The sequence below is a fragment of the Nipponia nippon genome, unplaced genomic scaffold, assembly GCF_047370975.1.
Source record: "Nipponia nippon isolate SJK-2023a ecotype South Korea unplaced genomic scaffold, ASM4737097v1 scaffold_8, whole genome shotgun sequence".
In the NCBI taxonomy this organism is placed as follows: Eukaryota; Metazoa; Chordata; class Aves; order Pelecaniformes; family Threskiornithidae; genus Nipponia; species Nipponia nippon.
The window spans coordinates 42,506,371-42,531,663 of NW_028262402.1; the positions used below are offsets into that span (position 1 = coordinate 42,506,371).

General features: G+C 38.1%; 1 protein-coding gene across 21 annotated transcripts in view; it reads left to right on the plus strand.

Annotated features, from left to right (window-relative positions):
* Positions 1–25,293, plus strand: part of MPDZ (multiple PDZ domain crumbs cell polarity complex component) — a 101,224-nt gene that overhangs the window by 22,937 nt on the left and 52,994 nt on the right. For 17 of the 21 annotated variants that reach the window (XM_087741888.1, XM_087741890.1, XM_087741894.1 and 14 more), the window contains 13 exons: positions 398–526; positions 1,765–1,968; positions 4,987–5,101; positions 7,713–7,801; positions 9,504–9,699; positions 11,031–11,120; positions 13,129–13,208; positions 14,453–14,599; positions 15,227–15,394; positions 16,401–16,586; positions 19,368–19,577; positions 21,212–21,328; positions 23,878–24,036. In XM_087741888.1, the coding sequence (XP_087598014.1) occupies positions 398–526; positions 1,765–1,968; positions 4,987–5,101; positions 7,713–7,801; positions 9,504–9,699; positions 11,031–11,120; positions 13,129–13,208; positions 14,453–14,599; positions 15,227–15,394; positions 16,401–16,586; positions 19,368–19,577; positions 21,212–21,328; positions 23,878–24,036 (1,890 nt within the window). The remainder of the gene's footprint in view (positions 1–397; positions 527–1,764; positions 1,969–4,986; positions 5,102–7,712; positions 7,802–9,503; positions 9,700–11,030; positions 11,121–13,128; positions 13,209–14,452; positions 14,600–15,226; positions 15,395–16,400; positions 16,587–19,367; positions 19,578–21,211; positions 21,329–23,877; positions 24,037–25,293) is intronic. The other 4 variants (XM_087741896.1, XM_087741898.1, XM_087741906.1 and 1 more) reach the window with 2 other exon arrangements.

The window sequence follows — 25,293 nt, forward strand, 5'->3', positions numbered from 1 at the left end:
CTGATGTGAACGTGCACTTATCTGAAGATTTTAATTTCCAGTCCTGTGAGATTTCCTAGCAGCAGTATTTTTCTCACTGACTGCAATGGGACATGTAGGTGGATAGTACTAAGTTGCTGCTTAAATTCGTTCAGCAAGTTCTTGAAAGGCCTGACCCACTAGCCAGCTCTGGTTTGTACCAGAGAAATTCCGGCTGTTATGGAATGAGCAATTTATTGCTTAAATATTATGTAATCTTATACCTAATAGTAATTGTTAAAAAGGTGCCATATTTCCACCTTACTCCCACCTTCCTTTATTCAAAAACATACCCAAGAAATAAGAGAAAATATTTTGCAAGCTTTAATACGTCTGTCCTTATTTTAATCATTTGCAAGCTTATATTTATTCCTTTTAGGTTCACTGGCAGCATGTGGAGACCATTGAGTTGGTGAACGATGGCTCAGGTCTGGGATTTGGGATAGTGGGAGGAAAGTCAACTGGCGTGATTGTTAAAACCATCCTCCCAGGAGGGGTGGCTGATCAGGTAAATTCAACCTACCCTTCTGTTTAACGTTCAGTAAGATGTGCAGTTGCTCTTTACTTTTATAATCATGCTAAGTAGTGGTAGCTTTTTTCCTTGTAAGTGTAGAAAACAGAGAGCAAGTGGTGAAATTTGTCCTCAATAACGGTGTGTTTAGTGCAGGGGATCTGTGCATTTGAATGTAAAAGCTGGATTAGGCTCTAAAACACATTTTCAAACCTGTTACATTATACATGCTTGGTGCAGATGCATTTAGACTCCTAATTCTTTCATGAATATACTGGTTGTAATCCAGGTGTGGGGGACACACTGAACACTTACTTACTCTGCCTGGACAGCTAAGAAGAGCATCTGCTTCACTCTGCTGGGCTTACTGAAGCTTGGAGCAGGCATGTGGCTTCGTGTGTCTGCTTCAGGACACGGGCTCTGCTCCTGCCTGAAGGGCTCATGAGAATTGAATTTGGTGATCACAGCCCATTTCAAGCTTGTCAGTTGGATGAGTATCTAGGACTGCGTTAATGATAGTCAAGGGTTGAACAGGCACAGAGACTGGTCAGTCTTCCGACCACAGAAGTGGTGGCCTGATAACAGGGCCTGGAGATGCATGGACAGGATTTACTGCTGCGCTCTTTGCCTGATCAGGTGGATGGGTTCCTTTTACAGACCTGTCTCTTTAATACTTTTCATATGGGCTAAATCCATGTGAAGCATTTTTATTGCTTAAAGGTAAATCATTAGGTGAGTAGTATAAATACTGGTGTAAAGCAGTATAAATAACTGGATCACAGTAAGGGAGAAATGTATTTTATTTTGAAGTTACAGTTACTCCTGAGGACCAGTTTTTAAATAGAAGTGTAAAGCTGAATACATGTTTGAATGCTGTCTTTTGGAAGTGTGTTCGGAAATGGAACTTGAAGTTCTCTAATCTACATGCAGTTGTTAAATAGCAGTAGGTAGTAACCATAACTATATGCATTTTTTTCTGTGCTAGGGTGTCTGCTTGAAAAAGGATGTCTTGGATGTTTCTGGGGAAATTTCTAGTAAAATTAGTGCGCCATTAGGGAACCTACTTTTCTTCTCCGTGTTATCAGGATGTTGTCTTGGCACCCAAAAAAAGTCACCTGGTTCATATGTCTTAAAAGTGACTAAAGCTATGTGGTCTTTTTCTAATTGTATGGTATGTGGGAGAAATGGCAGGGTGTTAATAGATTTTTTTTTTTTCTTCACCATTCTTCCTCCAGCATGGGAGATTGTGTAGTGGAGACCACATCTTGAAAATTGGCGATACGGACCTGGCTGGAATGAGCAGTGAGCAAGTGGCACAAGTTCTGAGGCAGTGTGGAAATCGAGTGAAACTGGTAATTGCAAGAGGTCCTATTGAGGAGCCACCTCCACCAGCAGTCCCTCCAGGTACACCGGTACCCATCTCCACACCAGAGAAACAGGTAAGCAACAGTGAATATACTTAACTCATGGCAAACTTTTACTTCAAACTTCCTTTTCTTTTAATTGCTATTTGAATGTCTTTCACGCTTATGTTCTCAAAAGCCAGGATTTTCTTTCCTAGTAGCAGTGTTCTCAGCTGGCACTCTGGGAGAATTTAAATGTCGTGAGTCCACAATGCAAGGAACTATATGCTTGAAGCCTTTTGGGATCGAGGCTTAGGACTTCCATAAGTATGATCTGAATAACTTCTGTTTCTGGGTTGCTTGTGGTTGTGCAGTAATACATTGGGAACAACTGAAGCCATGCTGTCTCTTCTTCAGACAGAGCAAGCTGGCTTGATGTTTCTCTGTTCACCTGTCCTTTTCCTCTCCAGCAACATTTCTTATTTCCATACCATTGCAGCCATCCATCAGGCAGTTCCTCCCTGTGCCAACCAGCACACAGATGCTGCTTCTTTCCTACATCACCTGGCATTGCTCATTTGCTAGACACCTTCCAGAAAAAGTCAGCCAGCTGCTACCTTTATTCCCCTGCTGATGATTGTACTCTTTGTGCTGTTACTCCTCTACAACCTTCAGCTACTTAAAAAATGCTGTAAACATTATCATGTCCTGTCAGCTCAAAACATCTGCAAAATAGGTCATTTGCATGTTTGCAGCAAAGCCCGGTTTTATGGGAGCCAGGAACAGCAGTGTTTTGTCACATATAGTTATGCCTAGATACATGTGAATGTGAATGTGTTGAGTAAGTGAGTGAGAGGAGAAAAAAGGTCGTTGGTTTTGAGCCTGCAACTAAATAGAAGTTATGCCTTACAAAGATTTTTTTGTTTTACTTCTTCCTGTCGTTTTTCTAGACATTTTCTTTCCAGCTACAAATTACATTTCAGATAGGTCACTTTGGAAGTAAAAAAACCTTAATTTTTACATGATTACTGTTATTTTGCCTCTGTCCATTGTAGTGGTATCTGTGGAAAAAAACATATATTCATGCCCTCTTTTGTGGCTATGTGGAAAGAAAGTTAGGATTAACGTGGAGTCTTCTGAGCATCGAAGAGGAGAGACAGACTGATACTTTTGTGTCTCTACAGCACTCAGAGGCATGAAAACCTGGCTGTATTTTAGATAAAGGAATCAATATTTAGCCCAAATATTATTTACCTGAAAAACAGCAGTCTCAAAAGAGAAGCTGAATTTAATAATTTAATAATTTCATCTGTGTATATTTCTTCAGTATTTGCCTTGCTGTGGTTCAGCATGCAATGCTGAAGGCCGTATCTACAGCTGTGGATGTATAGGATTTCTAGTAACGAGAAAATAGCTCAAAGCCCCCAGGTGGCAAAATTTGACTTTTTTGCCACCTTCCTCTCCATTTCCATCCTTTTCAATACCTCGTTCCTGGTACATCTCTCCTGGAAGGAGGCAGGCTATTTTTAAACTGCTTCTGCCTGCACAAAATCTCGTTCTTGGAGGGAACACCCAATTAAGGCTGCAAGCCTCATTAATTCGGGTCTGGAGTGAAGATGATGATGCAAACAGCTTGGTTTGTCTATTTCTTCCTGGCAAATATAGGCTGGGTGAAGACTTCATGATGCACTTAAAGCTATTAGTGAGAGCAGAATGGCTTTCCAAAATGCGCACTTCTCATCATGTCCCCTGTAGACGTCTATCCTGTAAAAATTCATGAGGTTATGGAAGTTGGAGCAGTTTTTTAGTGACATTACCTGTGGCCAAAATAATCCTGTGTTATCAAGGAGAAAGGTAGTTAAAGCAGTAAAAATTTATTCTTCCTGTGTTTGTGGTTTTGGGTGGAGTTGTTCAGATAAAGAACTGAAGTCAGATTCCCTTTGGGAAGTAGCATCATAGCTCTCCTGAAGTCTTTTTTTTTTTGACACATGCATACTCATCTAGTCAAACTGAGTTTAGTTAGTATCTGCCTGGTTGCCATATTGGCACTTCAAAAAATATTAGCTGATATTTGTCATGCGGAAGAGACAGAATAAAATAGGAGTATAGCAGGATCTTGATAGATCTGTACTATATTTATGAATTCCCATTTTAAATATGTTCATAGATATTGATGTCCATATAAATACAATGAAATTGAGGCCTTGCATATGTAATCATATACTGATATATAGCAGCTATGGAAGTGGCTAGTATGTATCTGTTTCAGCTAAAAGATGAAAAATTATTAAAAAAAACTTTTAAAAAGTTGAAATTACATTTTATAAGTTGATTTTTTTCTTTTAATACAAAACCAATATTGTTGAAATGGAATTTTAATAGGTATTATACTTTCATTAACAATAAATAAATCAATTAATTATCCCAAAAATTCTTTGTTATTGAAATTCAGAGGGCTGTAGTAGGTGTTAGCGGAGATTGTCATTACTTAACTAGCTGGAAGTATAATTGCTACTTTCTAAAACAGAATTTTTAAGTCTTTCAAAAACAAGGAGCATAATTGCCTCAATAGAAATAGCTTTTATTATATTTTAAACTTGGAATGCCTAAGAAAAAAATAGCTATAGTTATTAAAGAGGCATTTAAACAAATAGAATACAAAATATAGTTTTGATCTTTTTTCTTCTTTTAAATAACACAGCAGTCTAAAGCTGGTTCTGAGAAGGTCCCAGAAAGGCAGCAAGCTACATATTCTAACATTTAAGCATAGTTTATGTAACTTACTGTACAAGAGGTTCATTGTTCAATTTGTGCAAATTTCACCAGGCACTTTAGTCATCAAATAAAATCACTTTAGTCATCAAATAATGATTTTACAGCTCAGAGGGTAATATCCAGGGGCAGTGGGGAACAGAGACCATGACCTGCATGGCTTTACAGTGAGGAATGTTACCTGTGTCTGTTTTCTCTGCTGAATAACAAGTAAGAGCAGAAGCAAAGTTGGTACTTTCTTTTTACATTTGTGTCTAATTTTACATGTTAATGACATCAAAGAATGTGGTGGATCTTTAAAGAAAAAAAAAGCTTCCTTTCTAATCATGCTTTTCTTATTAGGCAGATGCTTCTGTTGATAGCTGTGAAGATGGGGAGAAATTTAATGTTGAACTCACTAAAAACAACCAGGGATTAGGAATAACTATTGCGGGTTACATTGGAGACAAAACATCAGGTAATGATTGATTCCTGCAGTTTGCTATACAATCTTTTGATTACTATGGTGTATGTGCATCGAAGACTTAATTTTAATTTTGGTACAGCATCTCTAAGAAAAACCTTGACCATCTAAAATCTTTTTAAAGTTCATAAAGAAAAATGAATTGTTTTCCTTTTGTGAGAAGGACGTTGAGATTAGAAGCAATCAGTTTTATTATAAAATCCCACCTCAGTATTTTTTAATAAATTTTTATATTCATTCTTGGCTAAAGGTTGTGCTTGTATGTTTTTGCAAACCAATTCTAAAATAGATTGAGCCGTTTTTGTTAAAACTGGCTGGGCTTTGTAAATTACATTTTCATTTTTAGAAGGTTCTTACAAGGTAATACATTAGTATTCTGAGTAGTTTTAGGAGGTATTGTTATTTTTCTTTAAACAATGTATATAGTACTGCTGGCAGATCAAGAATTCCTTAGTGACTTCTGGATATAATAAATGTTTGTTGACCTCTGGGCTGTTGCAGCCAATAAGTAAGTTAATTTAAATAAATAAATGCAACAGCATTCACATACAGTTGTGTATTTTTACTTTTTAATTTCCACTACATTTTTCAGAAAAACGATCCAGAACTTTGTTAGGCCTCCATAGGGGGGATTTGGCAAATGCAATACTGCTAGGAAGGGACAGTTGTTGAATGTGTTGTAATACTTCTCCAAGAGCTGTTGGCTTGACTTTTACCCATGTATATATTGTTAGAAAAACATACGGATAGATATATCCCATGTTATTGTTAGTTTATAGACATAATTTGTTGGCTTTGAGAAGCTGGACTAAATTTTAACAACTTGTTCCATAAGACAGGATGGCCACAGTTTGTGTAAGTCCACTCTTTAGCAGCTTCCAGTTGAATGTTTAAAAGGCAAATTGAATTGTAGAATATGTGATAGATCTGACAGTACTGGACAGCAAGATTTGAAAGACAGATAGACAGATAGATCTGAAAGTACTGGACAGCAAGATTTGCGGCTGAATCCTTAATGAATGACAAATAGCAGCTTGTCATGTTACCATATAGCTGTTACAGCATATAAAAATGCTCGGAAGTTAGGAAGACCAGCCATTTAATTATTCACAAAACATGGTGTGCTGGTTTTGGCTGGGGTAGAGTTAATTTTCTTCATAGTAGTTAGTATGTGGCTATGTTTTGGATTTGTGCTGGAAACAGTGTTGATAATTCAGGGGTGTTTTAGTTATTGCTCAGCAGGGCTTACACAGAGTCAAGGCCTTTTCTTCTTCTCACCGCACTCCACCATTGCAACCCATGAGTTTTCTCACTTTTACCCTTCCGGTTCTCTTCCCCCATCATGCTGGTGGGTCGAGTGAGTGAGCAGCTGTGTGGTGCTTAGTTGCCAGCTGGGGTAAACCACGACATCTGGGAAAACAACAAATTACGAAAAAACAGAAAAGAATTGTCCATGTGATGACTTAAATATATTTGTAGTCTTATTCTTCCTAAGCTGAATATAGTCAAATTAGAGTTAGAGCAAAACATAGATTTAGCCCTCCTTCCTGCTAACTTTTGTCATATTGAGGCCCAGTAAAGGATGTTCCAGGTCTGCAAGGCACTAGGGTGTCTTGACAGCTGTTAAAACCCATTTTGTAGTGGATTATCTTTCTGTCAAACATATTCATTTAACGGAGTTGGAACATTTGTTGAGAGAAAATAGATTCTGTTAAGATTTCTGATACCAATGTTACAGAGCTGTGACCCTCAGACATGATTTCATGCCAGTTCATGCTAGTACTTTTCTTGATTTCATGTATACTATGCAAAATGTGCATGTAGGAACTCCATAGATTTTCACTTTAGTGAGCTGTTGAAGTTGTTTCAAATTCCAGTGTGTTTTTCCTGAAATGGATTTCTTTTTGTAAAATGTCCCTTCTGTAGGTAATACATATAGATACAGATATAGATATATATAACTTCCCCTTCTGATTCAAAATCATTAATTGTCTAAAATGGTTCTGTTTTGGGGTTTGGGTTCATTTTTTTCTTTTGTGTCTTTTTTTTTTTAATTGGATCAAATAGTGACTTTCAGCTGTAGTTAAAAGCTGGTTCAAATGTAAGTTATGGTCCTGCTTGCTTGTAATTTTCTGCATTTGGTTATCCAAGCATGCATTTTCTTAAGCCGTTATGAAGTACATAGAAAATACAGAATTTACCAGGTTAGTGTACTCAAACTGCATTTTCTGTTCTGTGGTTTTAAATGTGACCAAGAGTCAGAGATGCATTTTTTTCAGTGTTGGTTTCAACATTTAGATTAAAGTAAGTTAGAATATTTCTTCCTTTGCAGCAAGAATTGGGAATTTGGCATTGTAAGATTTTGAATGAAATCTGGTCCAATGCAAGCTGACATTAATCAGTCTCATCCTTTAGGAAAATAATAATATATGTATTTTTCTTAAAGCATATACTTTCTTGATGATTCTCGCCTCATCTTACCTGGAGATTGTGTTTTCTTTCTTCTTCTCCCTTTGGCTGGTACCATTAGTTGGAGATTGTTGCATTATTTAAATTGTTTCTTAATAAATTAGTTGATTTAATTTTATCTGTTTCTTCATCCCAGAAGCTTCTGGTATCTTTGTGAAAAGCATTACAAAAGGCAGTGCTGTTGAACATGATGGCAGAATCCATGTGGGAGATCAAATTATAGTTGTAAGTAAACACAGAAAGAATTGAGATTGCTTGTCTGCAAAACTTTACTTCTTTAAGTAGTAAAGAAATGCTGATATAGTACACAGTTAAAATACTTAGGATTGGTGTTGAAATGGTACATCCTTTTTTGACTCAGTATTCAGCCACATTATGTTTCTTATTACGCTGCTTGTGAGTACCTTGTGTTTCTTAAGAAAATCTGTGTTGTCTTATCAGTAGGAGCTTTGAAACTGATTAGTAAAGGCAAAGTTTCAAAGTTTGATTCAAATTAAGCAACTGTTTTCAAAATGATATTTAAAAGTATGTCATTAAAGTTTTAGATGTTCAGAGAAAGAAGAAAATATTCTCATGCATAATATGTTAGTTGTGTGGTGAAAATCGAGTCATGAGTGCAGGAACCACGTTTTTGTGGCTGTCATAGATCTGGCCTTGCATTTGTGCGAAGGCAGCACTAAGAACAAGTTATGGTCACTCTCCAAGTACAAACATGCCTACATGTTTGTATGTGGAAGTATATATGGATTTTATAATGATTTAAATGCTGAGTATAAATGGCTAAAATTGATTATTCCAAAGTTTGATGTCTTCTTCTATTGCAGATGCAAAAGGAGAAAAAGTTTTGAGTGACCTCAGACAAAAGAATAATAAACATTTTTTAAATATGGTTTGCTTAACTGTGGAGGAAAAATTAAATAACCCCAGCTCATTTTTAATTACTTTATATTTAGAAGAGCACCAGAGTTGGAAGAAGTTCAGAGAAGGGCAACAAAATAATTAAGGGTCCAGGAGGAGTAATTCTTAATGCAGGAGGAATTAAAATAATGGAATATGCATGTTGTATAGATAAACTGAAACAACTACAGGAGTCAAGGAATATAGTATTGTTCAAAGTATTTCAGAAATTAAAGGCTCTGAGGGGTAAGACCGAGAAAGAATAGGATAATATGGAGTTTGCAGGGAGAAAGAGAATAAAAAGTGGGGCATACGAGGGAAAATGGGATGAAATTGAGCAATGCCAAAGTCTTGAGTTTCAGAAAAAAACCCCTGATTTAATGAGATAATGGGGTAGCTTCAAACAGAAGAGGCAAAAAGTCTTGTTCTTTAGAATATTAAAATGATGGACCAGAGATAACATCTGTCTGGCTGGGACAGTGGTTGATTGGGAAATTGGACTTCACGGTGTTCAGTAGTAGACTTCACTGTGTCTGAGGTTACTTGGCCTCAGAACGGCTGCACTCTGTAGTTCTTTTTACCACAGCGGACGGATGTGTCTCTCCTCACCCTCTCCTCCCCAGATCTCCCAGCCATGGCTGTGTTAGTTTATTCACCCAGTGTTTTCTCCTCAGAGGTGGGGATGGCTGAAGCGGTCGAGCAGGCAGGCTGCACAGCGTGCCCCCCACAGCATGTGCTGTGTCCTCTCTCACCTTGCAGAGCAGGTCTGCCTGGCCCTGCTGTGGTGGGCACCCAAAGCACTTCTCCCCACTTTGCTGCGGTACTGGTTGTTTCCTAGTTGGGGGGCACTCCAGTGGAAGTGCTTAGTGTATCCAGTGTCATGAAGTTGTCCAGGTTTTTATTCTTGTCCTTCTGCTTGCTTTGTGCTCAGGATAACAAATGCTGAGAGCTCACCATATTATTTTGCTCTGGACATTTTTTTTTTTTCTGGGTGGTTTCTTGCGGGCTGAAAAGCTGCTTAATCCTGCAGGTGGATGGAACAAATCTTCAGGGTTTTACTAACCAGCAAGCAGTTGACGTTCTGCGGCACACGGGACAAACGGTTCGGCTCACTCTGATAAGAAGAGGGCTTAAGCAGGAAAATCATATTCAGCCCCAGGAGGACTTCAGTGCTGCTGTTGAAAAGGACTTACTGTTCCAAACTACGGATAGTAGCACAGCCAAAGGTAATTAAAACTGGCTTTGCTTTAAAGTTGGCTTGAAACATTTTTCTTCTCAATTGCAAACTGGAAATTAAATGGGCCAGATTCATTCTGGGTAGCTGTTACTGATAGCAGAGCTGCTGTACATGAGGGGAGAATTTGGTCTACTATGGTTTGATTAATCTTTCAGACACAGTGGTGTCATTTGCTACATTTTCAAAGTGAGCGTTGAAAGCTCTGCACTGCATTGCACTTCTGGCTGAATTGCTTCAAGACTTTGATCCTGCAAATCTTCAAATGGTAAGAAGGCAATGAATGTTTTATTCATGCTCAAGGGAGAGAGCTGCATTCAAGAGCAAGCAAAGAGATGCCCTCCACAATGACCAAAGCAAGTCTCTGTTCCTTTCACTCTTGCATGTCAATGTCACAAGCTCGAGGTGTGAGAGGAGTGGCCTATATCTAGAGCTTATTAATAATCTAATAGGTCATTAACTACATTTGTGTACAAAGTTCACAAGCCAATGACCAATATTAATTTTGCTGCTGATGAGACGAGATTAGTGAAGGTTAGTCCTCTACTGTGCACATCTTGAAGTATATGTGCCAGATCTTGAAAGTCAGTGTGTTTAAATGGAATATCTGCATAGAGGCTGGATGCACAGGTTTTTTTCAGCTACTTGTGCTATAGGGTGATGTCAGCAGAAGTATATCACAGCTCATAAACTGAAGCATAATCCCCACCTCGCACAAGATTTCAAAAGACCCACTAGTATGTTATCTGTATGGCATCGTCTCATTCTCACCTTCAGCAAAACTTACAGAGGAAATGCTCAGAAAGTGCTGTTTCTCCAGCCTAGAGGTGTTCAAGACAGCTGACAGCCAGCAACATACCTAACAGAACTCTGTGGTAGGAGAGGCTTTCTACAAGTGAAAAGTCTGTCAGGTATGCACGTCTCCGAGTCTGTAGCATTTTTGTTTTTCGGTGCCAGCTTCCTGAATTGTACAAAGGAAAGATGAGCAAGGAAAAAAAAAGGCAATACAAGGGTGCTAAAGAATGTTCTGTGTTTTCCAGTAACTTTTCTTTCAGTCATAGAGGTACAGCTACTGACAGTTGTGCTTTTTTTTTTTCTCATTTCATTGAAAAATTCACTGGAGAAGGCAAAACATTAACAGAAGACAAAATGTCTTTAAAACATGGCATTTCTTCTGGGCCTCTCATGCCAGATTCCATTTGCTGAATATGGATCCTCTGAAGTCCAGTGGAAGATAGAGTCAGTGCCCTGAGGCATGCCTGTGAACTTGATGAATATTACAACGTATAAAACTGCTGAAAAGGCTGCTGCTTCTTTTTCCAGATAACAGTGAAATAGAACAGGGATCCCCATCACTGTCATGCAGTGCCAGTGTGGTAAATATTGGGGAGGACGTGAAACAACAGGAAACAGGTTTGCAACGTTTAATATTTTATTGTGTGAAAATGCACTTGGGTGTGCTTACACAAAGACAAAGTGTTTGTGTGCCTTTCCATCTCCTGTGTGCTGTGTAGCTGAGGTACAGCTAGAAAGTGAAAGTAATCATACATGTGAGCATGTACTCGAGTGCTGTAGGATCATTGACTACTGTATGTTTCTGAAAACAATTACGTGTCAAAGTTGTCACGTGAAGCAGTATGCTTTTGCTACATTCTCAGCCCTCTTTTTAGTCTAGTTTTGTATTTCTACTCTTTTTAGTTTAGTTGTGTATTAAACTTCTTCCCCTCCTCATTCCCCAACATGCCTTACCTTTCCAGCTGCCTGCAGCTGCCCACCTGCAGTTCCAGGACTTCTACCTCTTCTGATAAACTTACTTTTCACAAATTCCTGAGCTTGCATTCATTTCAATCTGTGTTCTCTGATAACGTTTGAAATTCAGTCAGTTCTGGTGCACTGATATGCTCTGACGTTTTCCATACTGGTTGTGGAAATTCTTACTTTCTAAAGGGGATTTTCCTTTCCCTCTTGAGCTATTAGTGCATTCTGCTGCATTTCAGAAGTCCTACGTTTTCCAGACTGAGACAGCACTTAATGTGTTTTCTAACACTTTCCTGCTTCCAGAGCTATAAGGGAACTGAAAAGCATCACCCATATGAGTTCTGTAATACGTATCTTTTCATAACTCATGCTTTCTGTTACCCTAGATAGCTGAAGAATTTCTTTTTAACACCTTTCCTTCAGATACTGCAAGGTCTCTGCTTTGGGGAAAATACTGTCTTATGTGAATGCCACACAATACCTGGCTTTATTTTTAGTAATGTTTCTGAGCAATGGCTAGATTTAAAACACTGTCTGAGGCTGTTAGTGACTTTAAATTCTTACTAAAAGTCAGTGGGAGTTGGAAACTTAATCTTGTAATGAAGATTCTAGTCTTTGCCTATGATGAGCGTTCAGATATGAAGTATTTATTTTGATACTTACTGTAGGCACAGCACAGACTGTGGACCTTGAATATGTAGGGTCCTGTTAAATCTGCTGTGTTTGCTGACTGTTTTATCTAAATACTGCTTTTTATTGCTTCCTGCCCTGGAATCTAAACAGTGTGAATGAGGGGAAAATAAGCAGGAGGAAAGCATTTCTCTGTTTTTTCAACCTGCAGATAAACTTTCAATCAAGTTAAGAGTTGGTGCAGTTTGCTGCCTAGCCTGCCATTGTATTTTCAGGGCATCAGTACTTTTCTCCCCTCCTTTCCTTCCAATTTCATTTCTGCTCTTTAGTGATTAGAATTATTTCTCATTGTATGTGTGTATGTGAATCTTAAAAAAAAAAAAAAAAAAAAAAAAGCTAGGACTTGAGTTCTCTCACTGCCCTCTAGGGCCTACAGTTTCAAAAAATCTTTTACAGTTGTGCTCATAGTTTTGAAAGTACAAAACCTCCAGATTTTGTTTGAGAACTTTCCATGGACTTTCTCTGTAAAATGCAGGGTCTGTCCTAAAGGATGAGTATGCACTATCACATATGTCAGTATTTTGGCCATTCCCCTGAATCAATCTGATCCACCCACATACAGTCTGGTTTAACAAATGCAACTTTTGTAACAAATGTAACTGCACGTAACTTTTTCATCTTCTTTGTGCCCATTATCTTGTAAAGTTGCGTTAAATTCAGTCAACACTGAAGCTAGTTTAGATATATGTCCTTTCTTCCTAGCCATTCACACCAGACTTTTTGACTGAACTTCATGTCTTTCAAAATATAGTTAGTTTTGCGGGTGTGGGATCTAATACTATTTCCCAAGTTTTTCCTCTGCTAAACCCAAGCCTGGTGAGACAAAACATGTCAATTGTTTAGTCATATTTAGGAGAGTTCTGGCATCACGGGAATGATTGTGTAGTCTTGCATGTTCCATATACTTTATCAGTTATAGGAAGAGATAGGATGTTGTACTTTTTGTCACAGTAATCTGAGACATAACTTTTAGATTTCCAGCTAACTACTACAGAAGAAGCAGCTACGAAGGCAAAGTGGCAGAGGATTATGGGTTCAAATTATGAAATAGTGGTAGGTAAACTTTGATTACTGTTACTAAATGCCCTTTGATCTCTCCACCTATTATGTTGCTAGCATACGGATACAAATACATTTGTACTGAATTTGTTCCTTTGTTTATAAAAATTATACATATGCTTCCTAATCTGTTGAGATTATTTTATTTTGATTATAAATGTTGAATATAGATATATATTTTTTTGTATTGGTTTTAGCAAAATAATCACAGGCTTCTTAGGCTACTGTGCCTATGAGTACTGTTCCACAGATTTCCTAGCTTCAAGAGGATAAATGTGTATTAAAGGAAGACGTAATATTTAAGGTGAACTTCAAAGCTCCCTTCATAAGCCAGAATTTTAAGCTAGTGCTTGAAACATCCTACCCATTCTGCATACTGAATGAATTGTTTGATGTAATGATCTAAATAATGCATAGGACATTTACTGTAGATACAGTTGAAAACGAGTATCTGAACTTAGGACTTTATTTCAAAATTATATGCCAGAGCTGTAGTCTCTGCAAAAGTATGTATTATTAGATATATTGTTGTCATATACAGTTCCCCCTTGTTTATGCTGAAGTGCTATGTGATCAAAGTTTCAGTTTTTACCTGATTGTCCCCTGATCCAAGCATTTGTCGCATTTTTGCACAAATGCATTGCAGAGCCTCTTTCCCATCTGTCATAGACGATATTGGATTGAGCTGTGTTTCAGTTTCTGTGCTTAAGGAGCTTTTCTTGTTCTTGCATAAGAGTCTGAAGCACCTCGTAAAGGCAGGTAAAAGAGTAGGTCTGTGATGCTTTCTTTCTATCCACATGCATGGGGCAACACAATTGTGTTACACCAGGCAGGGTGTTTTGGTCTGTTGTGGTTCCTGGGTAACACTCTGTGAATCTGTAACAGTAGTTTCCTTTCTAGAATAGTCATCTATTTTATGATCGTACAACTTGCACCAAATATAGCCTTCAGGTTTTAGTTTTTATATGGTATTTTTCCTTCTCAACGCTTTTCATCTTGCTGGGAAGTTAAAGTTGGGTTCTTTCTATTAAGCTGCTGCAGCTGTTATTTCCCTCAGTGTTGAAAAACCTAAGTTAGTAACTTCGGATGCTTTTGCAGTCTAAAAGTCTGCATTACACATGACTATTTCTGGTTTTTCACTTCTGGAATATTCCCCTCATTGTATGTAAATTGAAACAGAAAGTAACAGGTACAGCTGTAAATACGTCAAAAGTAACCATTTCTTAATCTTATTCTAGGTGGCTGTAGTTAACAAATTTAGCGAAAGCAGTGGGTTAGGGATAAGCCTTGAAGCTACAGTGGGACATCATTTCATCAGATCTATCTTACCGGAGGGGCCAGTTGGACGAAGTGGCAAGCTGTTCAGTGGAGATGAGCTGCTGGAAGTAAGAAAAAAATACTACTTTATCTTAGTCTACATTCAGTAAGATTTTTGAGCAGTGACTTGCTTCTCACAGGTTATGGCTATGGGAATGTAGCATATCTAACTGCATACCAGCTGTAACCAGAAGTGCTTGAGCAGTCACTGCGTATGTGCTTATGCATATTCATGTGAATGCATATGTGTACATGCATTTCTCAGCTGATAGCTGATCTTTTCAGATATGGTTCAAGGTCCCCAAAAAAGAATACTTAGCAAAAGCATTAAGATTTAATAGGAATATCTCTACACAATGAAGGGACTAAACACCTGTTTACTTTTCTAAATCATTTTCTTAGAATTAAAATGGGAATTTGGTTCACATGAATGCAAGAAACATGAAGTGACAGAGTATGTGGTGTTTGTAGGGTGGCGTCATGCAATTTATGAGATTACCCATTCAGTTCAAAACTTATCTTGGTGCTGATTCTAAGCACCAAATTGAGTAGAAATTAAGGGTTGACGATGTCCATTAGCGTGGTGTTTGTTGTTTTTTTTTTTTTAAATCGGGTGATTAGTGGGTTGGGCTTTTTATTTTTACCCATTTTTGTTCATTGTACTTCTCAACACTGTGTATTCTTTATTTATTGAGGTGAATGAGATCTCTTTGCTTGGAGAAAACCACAAGGATGTGGTCAATATCTTGAAAGAACTGCCTATTAAGGTGACAATGGTGTGCTGTCGTCCAGTAGCTCCCCCCATTGCTCACCCAGAAGTGCTGGAGAGTCTAAGTCTATCTGAGGTTCAGCTCACAGAAAAGGTATTTTGTCTTAAAAAAAATTACTGAGAAAATGACCATTTCCTTGAGAAAAAACATGCAAAGTTCTTGTACAAGGTTAGAAAATACATTTTAATATTTTAGGACTTGGAACCAGATAAATAGAAAAAGCCAAATTATGTTCATCAACCGTACTTTAGGCCAACCAGAAGATGTCAATCCTGGTAGGTCATGAGCAGAAATATTCTGGGATGCAGGTCTATCTACCCAAGTGCTTCTGTTCTGCAGGTGGGCTGTGGGGGTATGGCAAACTGAACTGTGTGTTCTTTAGAATATGAATATACTTAATCTGGGTTTCAGCTTTGCTTTCTGGGTTTATGTTGTGCAGAACTGTGTGTGCATTCACTGGCAGACACACTTCTATCACTCATAAGTGCAAAGCTTTGGGCAGCCTGATGTACTAAACATGTTGGAATGTTCTGCCGTGTAGTATACAAAGCAATAGCATTTGTATGAAAAGAGACACGGTTAATTCTGAGTTCTGGGCAAGGCACCAAATTCAGCTTATTGTTGCTAAGCTTTTCTATGAAACCAAAGGAAGAGAAAAATATATATGCCTATGTATGTGTGTGTCTGTGTCTCTGTTTTCTTTTTTTAAATGTTCTGACTCCCATAGTCAGTGCTACTATGTTTAGATCAAGGCATATTTTTAGACATACTGTTTAATAACAGATATTTCTTGTATATTTGAATACGTGTACTAATGAAGTTTTCTGAAGTTTTTAGTTTGACAGAAATTCCATTTGGTAAATATTTTTTCCAGTGCGTACTTTTGTATACTTGTAACATAGCTATTTTGTTACAAGGATATGTGAATTCTGTGCTAGCTTTATCAGCTTGCTTTGTTAACTCTGCTGAGTGCTTGCACTTTCTCTGTGTTTAAAGAAACATCACTTAGTTTTTATCTTGTTCTTGCTGAACAGAGTTTTATCTCTGCAGATTCACAAACATTTACATTTTATTGGTGAACATTCACTGTTCTTCTCAGGCTCACGTAGAACTTGGACTTACTGGCTCCTCAGACACAGAGGGAACACCTTTGGCAATAGCTGACGAGGGTCAGAGTATGGAAGAGGTGCAAAGCTCGTCCTTGGCCATGTGGGAAACAGAAGTACAGCACATTGAGCTGGAGAAAGGGAGTATGGGACTTGGATTTAGCATATTGGACTACCAGGTAACTTCAACACTCCTTTTTTTGAGTAGAGGACGAAATACTTTGTATTGTTTGGATCTCTCAATATGGTCTAAGTATGTATTTTAAGGCTAAATGTTAATGGAAACCAACCAATACAGTAAAGCTAAATGGATGTCACTAGTGGTAGGCATCCCACTAGCTACATTACTTATTCCTCTTACTGTATTAAGACTGCAGGTTCTGATGATAATGGTAGTACTGGTCCAGAAAAATAGATAATCCATAATGTACTAGGGTCTTCAGAAAGCTCATCTGCTAGTGCCCCAGGGGCAATGAATGATGTAGTCAGATTATTCAGGCATTTAGCCATGTATTTTGCACCTGCAGTGAGGTGCTTAGAGCAAGATCCAATAAAGGACTTAGGTGCTTAAAGCAGGATTTACTAAAATCCAGAACTGCAGTTCTGAAATCCCTTCCTTAACTGCTGTTTGTCCAGGATGTGCCTAAACGCCCCCATTCATTTTGTGTTTGACTTCAAAATTCCTGGATATCTCAAGCTATGATTCTTGGTGTGTCCCAGTGAACAGCTCAGTGCCTGTCTCCTGCCTGCACTTGGTCAGGATCCCAGAACAAATGTTTCTTCTGTTCCTGGTTGTCACAGTGGGTAATTTTTAATCTGTTCACAGTCAAGTAATTTCTCCTTGCAGTCAACGTAGGCTTTTCCCCAGCTGTTTGGTGGTGCTGCAGGACCCGGTCTCTACCCAGGTCTCTGCTGCATCTTGTCCCTAAGAGTCTATGCATTTACATCTGGGGGTCACTTCCAGGTGGAAATTATGCCCACAGGGCACTGCTTAGAATTAATCTATGCCTCAGTAGAATTTTGCGTTTGCACACTGATAAAGGTGAAGAGCAGTGTAGTTTAATAATGTGAAGGATAAAGGCATAGTCAAGCATCTGTTTTATGAAACAGTGATTACCCTTTAATGTGTACTAATGCTGTGCAGTGAGACACCATAGCTGAGCCTGAGTATTTGGAGTCCATGTCGGCACAAAGTAAAGCACATTTTTGATTCAGCCTCTTCTGAAGTGTTGACACAAGTGGTGGTTGCCTATGTGGTTAGTTACTGAATTTTGTTTATGGATGGTAATACTGAAGGGTTGTGGGAAGTACCTTGAATTGGTTTATGTATTTTGCAAATGTGAATTTGATTGTATCCTACAGCTGTAGTCAGATTTCTGAAACTTACTTTTTTTTGATGTTGTCGTATTTGCAATTTGACCTATGTTCTCTCTTTTGAGATGTAGTTAAAACATGTCATTTTGTCCCTGAAATTTCTTTCATCTAAGACTGTGAACAAGTTTTCGGTGAGATTTATCTTTGTGTTTTGCTGTTTCCATCAAATTTTCAATTAATTTTCAATGAATAGTGACTGAAGTTAAGGGACAGTCGTGTTCATACTAATACGTTCCTCATGTTCATACTAACACATTCCTCATGTACAATGGCAGGTCTGTAGGAAAGTCTATGTAATTTCTTACCCCAGGGAAGGCTATCACATATACTAGAGAGGTGATTTTTTTTCAAAAAATGTGTCATGCAGTGTCATCTACAGCAGCAGTGTAAATACTTGTTGATAATTAGAGAGGAAGATTCAGTGTTCAGGCTTAAGCACTATCTCCGGCAATGCTAGTTGTATTGCCACTTGTGAAGTGTTTTATTGCTCCATGGCATTCTTCTTACTGCATTAACTGCCATGAAGTGTTAAGGGTCTTCTTGGTGTCCTTCCCTCCCTCTCTCCCTCTCTCAGTGCCTCTCTCTCACACTAGCTTTCATCAGTCTTCGAGTCCTGTGGTTTTGGGTGCTGCCTTGGTGGTGTGCATCCTTTCAGATGTACATCTTGGCATGGAAACTTGTTACAGTTGTGTGCGAGTTCGTAGATGTTTGCTTTTCTCCTCCGTTTGCTATCAGTAAAGCTGGTACATTATTACGTTTCTCGTTTTTTTCTGTGCATGCACTCAAGTGAATTGCCATGTGTTGGAAGTATTAACGTAATGATGTTCCTTGTGAATGTAATTCTATAAGAACCATGCAAATGTGTGCACCTGTGGTAATCGTTATAACAGAATCATACATTCCTGTTCTTAGTATTTGATGCTAGCATTTTTATAAAAATCAGTGCATTGAAGGATGGGGACTTCAAAGCAGTTTTCTTTTTCAAAAGCAAATACAACTTTGTTGTGTCTTGTTGATTAGAGTGCTATATTGGTATGTTCCTGTCTCCCATAAAGTGTTTAATTAGGCATGCACAAGGACTTGCCTCTTAAATAAAAGTGCTTTCTCAGCTGAGCAAGATGTGGTGCCATGAAGTATAAGAGCGTTATTGAAAATAAGCCCTTTTTTCCACCGGAGTGCACGTTAACTTTGCCCCAGGCTGCACTGCCCAGATGTAGTGCTAAACCACTGAGGGTAACGGAGGATGAAGTCTGCAATGCTGTCATTGCAGTAGGAAGTATTTGAATTTCTGGTGTGTAATTACTCATTACAGTATGAACAGCACTCTGCAATTTAACTGTATTTTATGCTGGAGATATATGATGGGACGCCACCTAGAAAGGAGTAATAATTTTCACATTTAAGAATTAAAAATAGGTGGAAGTCTAAACTTATGGGCAGTATGGACAGGAGGGTATATTCCTGCCAAGGGTTCATCTGGAGCAGAGCTCCAATTTCTTAATAACCCAAATCTGCATAAAAATTAGCCTCTCAAGACAGAAAAGAGTAAATAAAATGACATGTTCTTCTTCCTTTTATTTAATTAGGATCCTGTTGATCCAGCAAACACCGTAATTGTGATTCGCTCATTAGTTCCTGGGGGTGTGGCTGAACAAGATGGCAAACTTCTTCCCGGAGATCGGCTTATGTTTGTCAACGATATCAACTTGGAAAATGGCAGCCTAGAAGAAGCGGTACAAGCACTGAAAGGAGCCCCAGCAGGAACAGTTAAAATAGGAGTTGCCAAACCACTGCCTGTAAGGATCTGGGAATTTGATGGGTACTTTACATGTCATTTAAAGTGGTACATGATGATCCTGACTTTTGCATACACTTTGTGTGCTTTGGAGTACAGCTGGATGACTCAAAACAACCAGAAACTGTCTTTGACAGATTCCTGTATCTCCTTGCATGTAGGAGTGGCCTGTGTAGCATATGACTGGTGTAGTGATTGCAGGACCTAGCACACCTGTCTTGCAGCTGAGAAAACAGTGAAGTGTCTTGCAGCCAGCACAGTCTTTCAGGGCTGCAAGTTGCCAGGCATAATTTTGTACACTTTACAAGACTGTCTGAATGTGTGAGATGGTGACATAAAGGCAATTTTTTGTGATTTGCCTGGAATTTGCCTATTCCTTTGCTTTGCAAGGTATAGTACATGTGCAGTGTTTGTATTTAGATTGCACATTTTACATTTAAAGAATGGTGAGTAGTCTTCAGTTCATATACCTCAAGCTGGTTATTTTAGTATAGCCATAAATAATTTCAGGCTAGATTTTAGAAGGTAGTCTGTAACAATTAGAAGAATGAGGTTGAAGGAGACCGAGGGTTACTGAGAGAGCTTGTCAGTAAGGATGCTAGTGTCCCTGCCGTGTTAAATTCAAATCATTCAATTAAATTCAAATGGCATCACTTTATAGATACAAAGAAGGTACCTTTCACTATATAGGTAAGCCCAAGTGCAGTCTTTAGCGTTCATTTTTGCTTTTCGTGAAACGGTAATCTTGTAATCCTTGTGGATGCAGATACCAAATTTTCATTCTTAGTGGGTCTTTGTGGAGAGGGTGGGAGAGAATGGCTGATGTTTAAGTTACGAGAAACTTTCCTTTTCATAGTAAGAGGAAACTTTTTTAGCTTGTTTTATTAAATTCGTTTTTTGTAGTGGAGACTGTGTTACACACTAAAGTGTCGTGCAAATCAACATTTTTATACTTAAGATGTCACTCTAAAAGAGAAAGTGCGTGGGGGCTTTGTTTCTGTTTCCAGCATTTTGTAAACATTTAGCATTTGCACTTTAATATTTCGCGTATTCTGCTTGCCAATTAATTGAACATTGTGAATAATTACTGGCTTCTTTGCAGTACTGAATGAATGCACCTAGCATCAAATTATGTTGGAAAAAGCTACTGGTTTATAGTGAGAATTATGTTTTGTCCTCTTGAGGCTGTACCACCTGGCAGATACAGTCTTAAAACACAGAGAGTGGATGCAGTCTTCCTGCCTGCTAACAAGATTACTCTGCAGCTAGCAAGGTTGTAAAGGCCTCTGCTGTTAGGCTCTTTCCCTGGTGGCAGCTCTGATGGCAGTTTTAGTATATGTCTAATAAGAACAGAAATTGAAAATGAGTTTAGACTTAGCTGTGGATTCTGTGGTATAGCTGGATAGGCCTTTTTTATTATTTGGGGATGTAAAATGAGATGTGAAGCTGAATAAATTCAGGTAAATTTGAAAAAAAATAATTGTCTCTTTACCTACCCAACACTGTGACTGTGATTGAATGAACTCTTTGCTGCATTTGGAATTCATTTGCCTCTCTAAAGCCCCACACGTAATGCACTCTGCAAGCCTTGTGTCCTGGCCAGTCATCCAACTCAGAGCTTCGTTCTTTCTGCAGCTTTCACCAGAGGAGGGCTATGTCTCTGCTAAGGAAGATTGCTTTTTCTACACTGCCCAATCACTTGAGGAGGAGGGGCCAGCTGATGCAGCCCTCTTCCATGCTGAGCTGGCTCTGGTTAGTGGCCCAACTTACCAAAGATTTCTTAAGTCTTTGCATTTTGTAATGAAAGGGGTTGCTTTGTCAGTGTTCATGCTTATTTTTTAGTGTTTTCTGTCACCACATTATTCATCCACCATAGTTGGGATGGATCCCCACGTGGTAGAAACTGACATCTGGAAATTTTGGCTGTTTGCATGAGCTATGAACCTGGCCTATGATATGTTGCTGGAAAAAAAAGAAGTATTTTGCTGAGATTTTCAAAAGTGCATGGGTACCCACTTGTCCTTGCATGCACTGAGTATCCCTTTGAAAATCTCACCTTGTGTAGAGAAACATTCATCTGCTTATTTTGTAAATAAATCTCCTCACCTATATATCGTAATACATCACTTCTCTACCTTGCAAAGCTTTTGGAACTCTCTTTTTTGCATGTAAGCCAGCCTTAAAAGGAATGCTGTCTGTCTTCAAAAGCTGCCAATGCTTCCTCCTAATGGTATTCTTTAGACTTCAGCATCAATCAGTGATTATGAGATTTGCAAGGTCAAAAGGCGTTCACTTGTACAAACAATGTGGCTTACCTGAACATTCAGTGCCTTACATAGCCCAGAAGTTACCTGTAAGAACTCAGATTAAAAAGACAAATTAAATAGGACTCTACAAAAAAAAAACCACCACCAACAAAAAAAAACCTCAAAAAACCCAAACCCAGAATACAAATATATTCCAAGCGTGTCTTCTAATGGTTATTAGTACTGATCTGGGCCTGATATTGAAGTTACTCGGCCCTCATTTTCTGGGGATATGAGTAGGGAAGCAGTTTCTACTAGAAACAAGAACTTAATTCATTTTGAAAAAAACAAAACCAAACAAAACTTGAAATGGATTCTTCCAAGGCAAAAATCTCTGAATTACTGATTCCAGTATGTTTGCTATTTTTTCACATTTGCAAATGACAAGCTGGTTTTAATAACTTGCTTTTAAATAAGACTGCCTGTTTTTTTCTTTTGCAGTTTGTTACCTTGGTACAGTAGTTAGATAATAGGGTTTGTCTTATTCTATTCATTGAGAAGTATGAAGAAACCAGGTTATATATTGTAAATATCCTTTAATTAAAGATCAGATTAAAGCTTAACTGTTTAAAAATTTGACTTCTATGTGTGATTCATACAAAAAAATTAAAATTGTGAAAGAACAATGAACATACGTGGCAGATGATAATATGGTTAAATTGTCAACTCTGTCAACTGTCTAATTAAATGTGCAAAATATTAGATTGAATGTGCAGTCACCCAGTTGAAGATGTGTTTGCAGAGTGCACTCATGAGATACTGTTTTTCATAGATAAATCTACACTCAGATTCTACAGGTCTGTCCCCATTTTTCACAGTCCTTTTTTTAAGGCATAGCTTTGGTAACACTAGTGTGCATTTTCCAGAAGATGGGCTGAGTAAGTTACACCAAAGGAGCAGTTTGATTTAGCTGTTTAGGGTTGAGACAATAAAAAATGGATCATTCGCACCCCAAAAAGGAATCAATATGTTGAATCACTGCAGATTGTTGCTATTCCTATTGTTGTGAATCTCACATAATGAATTCATAGTGTGATTAACCACAGAGGCTGAAAAACAATGCTTAGATCCCATCTCTGCAGATGGGTGCACTTGGCTGCTTCATACAAGGTTATGGTATAGTCATGGCTCTGAGCTCACTGATCATTTTTGCTAGTGTGCACTGCTTTCTTGAGCTCTACTAGGTGAGAAGAAATTGAGGTCAAAGTGTAGTACGTGAAGCACCATAAATTAAGTCTTTTAGGGCTTAATTTTATTCTACTATTTGAAAGTGTATGACTCTTGAAAAAATTTATATTTCATTTAAGGAAAAAAAAAAAAAGGCAAAAAATACTGCCCATGTCTGGAACTCTTTTTAAAATTTTATTTCTCATGTAAGACAGGAGAATTGTTCATATTAATCTTGTTGTCAAATGTAAAATGTTTTTGAAATCATAAAAAAATCATGTTATAAATGTTTCTTTTAAATGTATTGGAAAACATTGCAGTTTCCAGAATTTTATTTTTTGTACCCTTTTAAGAGCAACCGAACCTATTGGGTTGGGTGGAGATTCCTGACAGGTGGCACTACGTGAAGCTCATTATTTTTTCAGTGCTAATTCTTGTGAAAGAAAATGAAAAAGAAAAAAAAAAGCCCTAAACAAATCAAAATTTTGACACCATTGAGTACAGCATAATTCTCCCAACACCTCATACTTCTATTAGCAGGTATCAGCCTGCCTCAGCCCTGCAACTCATTCCAGTTGAGACTCTCACTTTACTTCATATATTCTTTGCAACCTCTGAAGACATAGTAACATGAATTGTAACTGGAAGCAGAAATCTCTCCCACTGTGCTGTGCAAATATAACTTCAATGTAAAACATGGAGGGGAAAAAAAAAAAAAAGAAGGAAAGTGTCAGTCAGTATGTAGCGGCTGAGGTGCTACTGTGTTCGGGGCTTATGTGGTGTGAAGGTAACAGATAGCCTGGCTGATTGAATTGCTTCTGTTGTTAGGTGGACTCTGGCGAGGCAGATCTAGCGGATGAGTCCACCTTTGAATCGCAGTATTTGCCAGAGAGTGACGTCTTCCAGGCTTCAATGATAGCTCTGCATGGCAGTGCCGGTAGCGGTGAGCTGAACTACAGCTTCTCTCTTCCATTGTCAACTCCCAAGGTAAAAAAGAGGGTGGTTTTATCGATGACAAACTTTGATTTTAAGTGTGAAAAGGCTGTATTATTAGATAGAAATGTTTTTTGTCATCCTGGTTCAAACTGCACTGTTGGTTACCAGATAAAAGTGCAGTTTTGTTCAGGGTAGTGCTGGTGTCTTTCAGACATCTGTGTTGAAGAAAGAGGCAGCTAGAAGGCTGAAAGCTTGGATTTGTGTTTTGTATAGCCAGGTAAAGTATGGTGAGATGTTTGTAGTGTTAAAGCTGTGGTGAGCAGTCTGCTACAAAAACTTAGTTGTTATTACCTCAGAGCATAGTAAAGAGTGGTAACACAAAATAACTGCGTTATTCTGCAGTATTTTAGGTATGAAAAGCAAGAGTAAGTTTTCATCCTAAGCTTTGCTTTTATGCTTCATAGCTAGTATGTTTGCTAATTCATTTACTGTGTTCTTGAATGAAATGTTCATAATGATACTGTAATTAAAAGTAAATCTGTATATATCAAACCCCTGATAACTAATAATTTCTATTTAAAGTCAGTAGATGAAGATAAGTTCTTTAAGAGTATTACAAAGATCAGTATCTTTTTTCTTGCTGGTCACATACCCATAAAGACTTGATTGTTTGTATCAGAGTTGGTGTTGTGTTTCTCTCCATGTTTTTTCATGTTCCTTTCTCTTGGCAATCTGTAGATTTATTTTGCTAATCCAGAGTCTTCCAAGTCATTTCTCCTAGCAGTTATCTTTGAAAACAACATTGTAAGGGTTTCTTCCAGGGTTTGCAGTCTGTGGTCTTGAATAGAGTAGCTGCTGCTTTTTCCTCCACACCTGAGCTGCAGTAACTCCTTTTATCCCTTCTGGAATATGTTCAGCCTTTACGAGGCACTGGTTGGAAAGCTAAATTCATCTTCTAATGGTTTCTGCTAATCCACAGAAGAGCACATCTCTGCTGTGCCAGTGGACAGATTGCATTGTTTAACTCTGTAATTGTTACTTAAACGGATTATGCATTTTGCATGCTGAGAAGCATTTTATGAGATAGAGGCTGGATTTACATTATATATCATGTTGAGGCTCTAGAAAGTCTTAAGTTATTTTCAGCATTGACTTAAAGATGGCTTCGGTTTACATGGTTTTTTAAAGATTACAGTCCCAACTTTTCAATGTTCCTTTCTGTGCGCCAGTATAAAATGAGTATTAAGTTCTCATCAAGTAACATTTTATACTCTGCAGTTATGAGTGACTTTACAAAGTAAACATAGT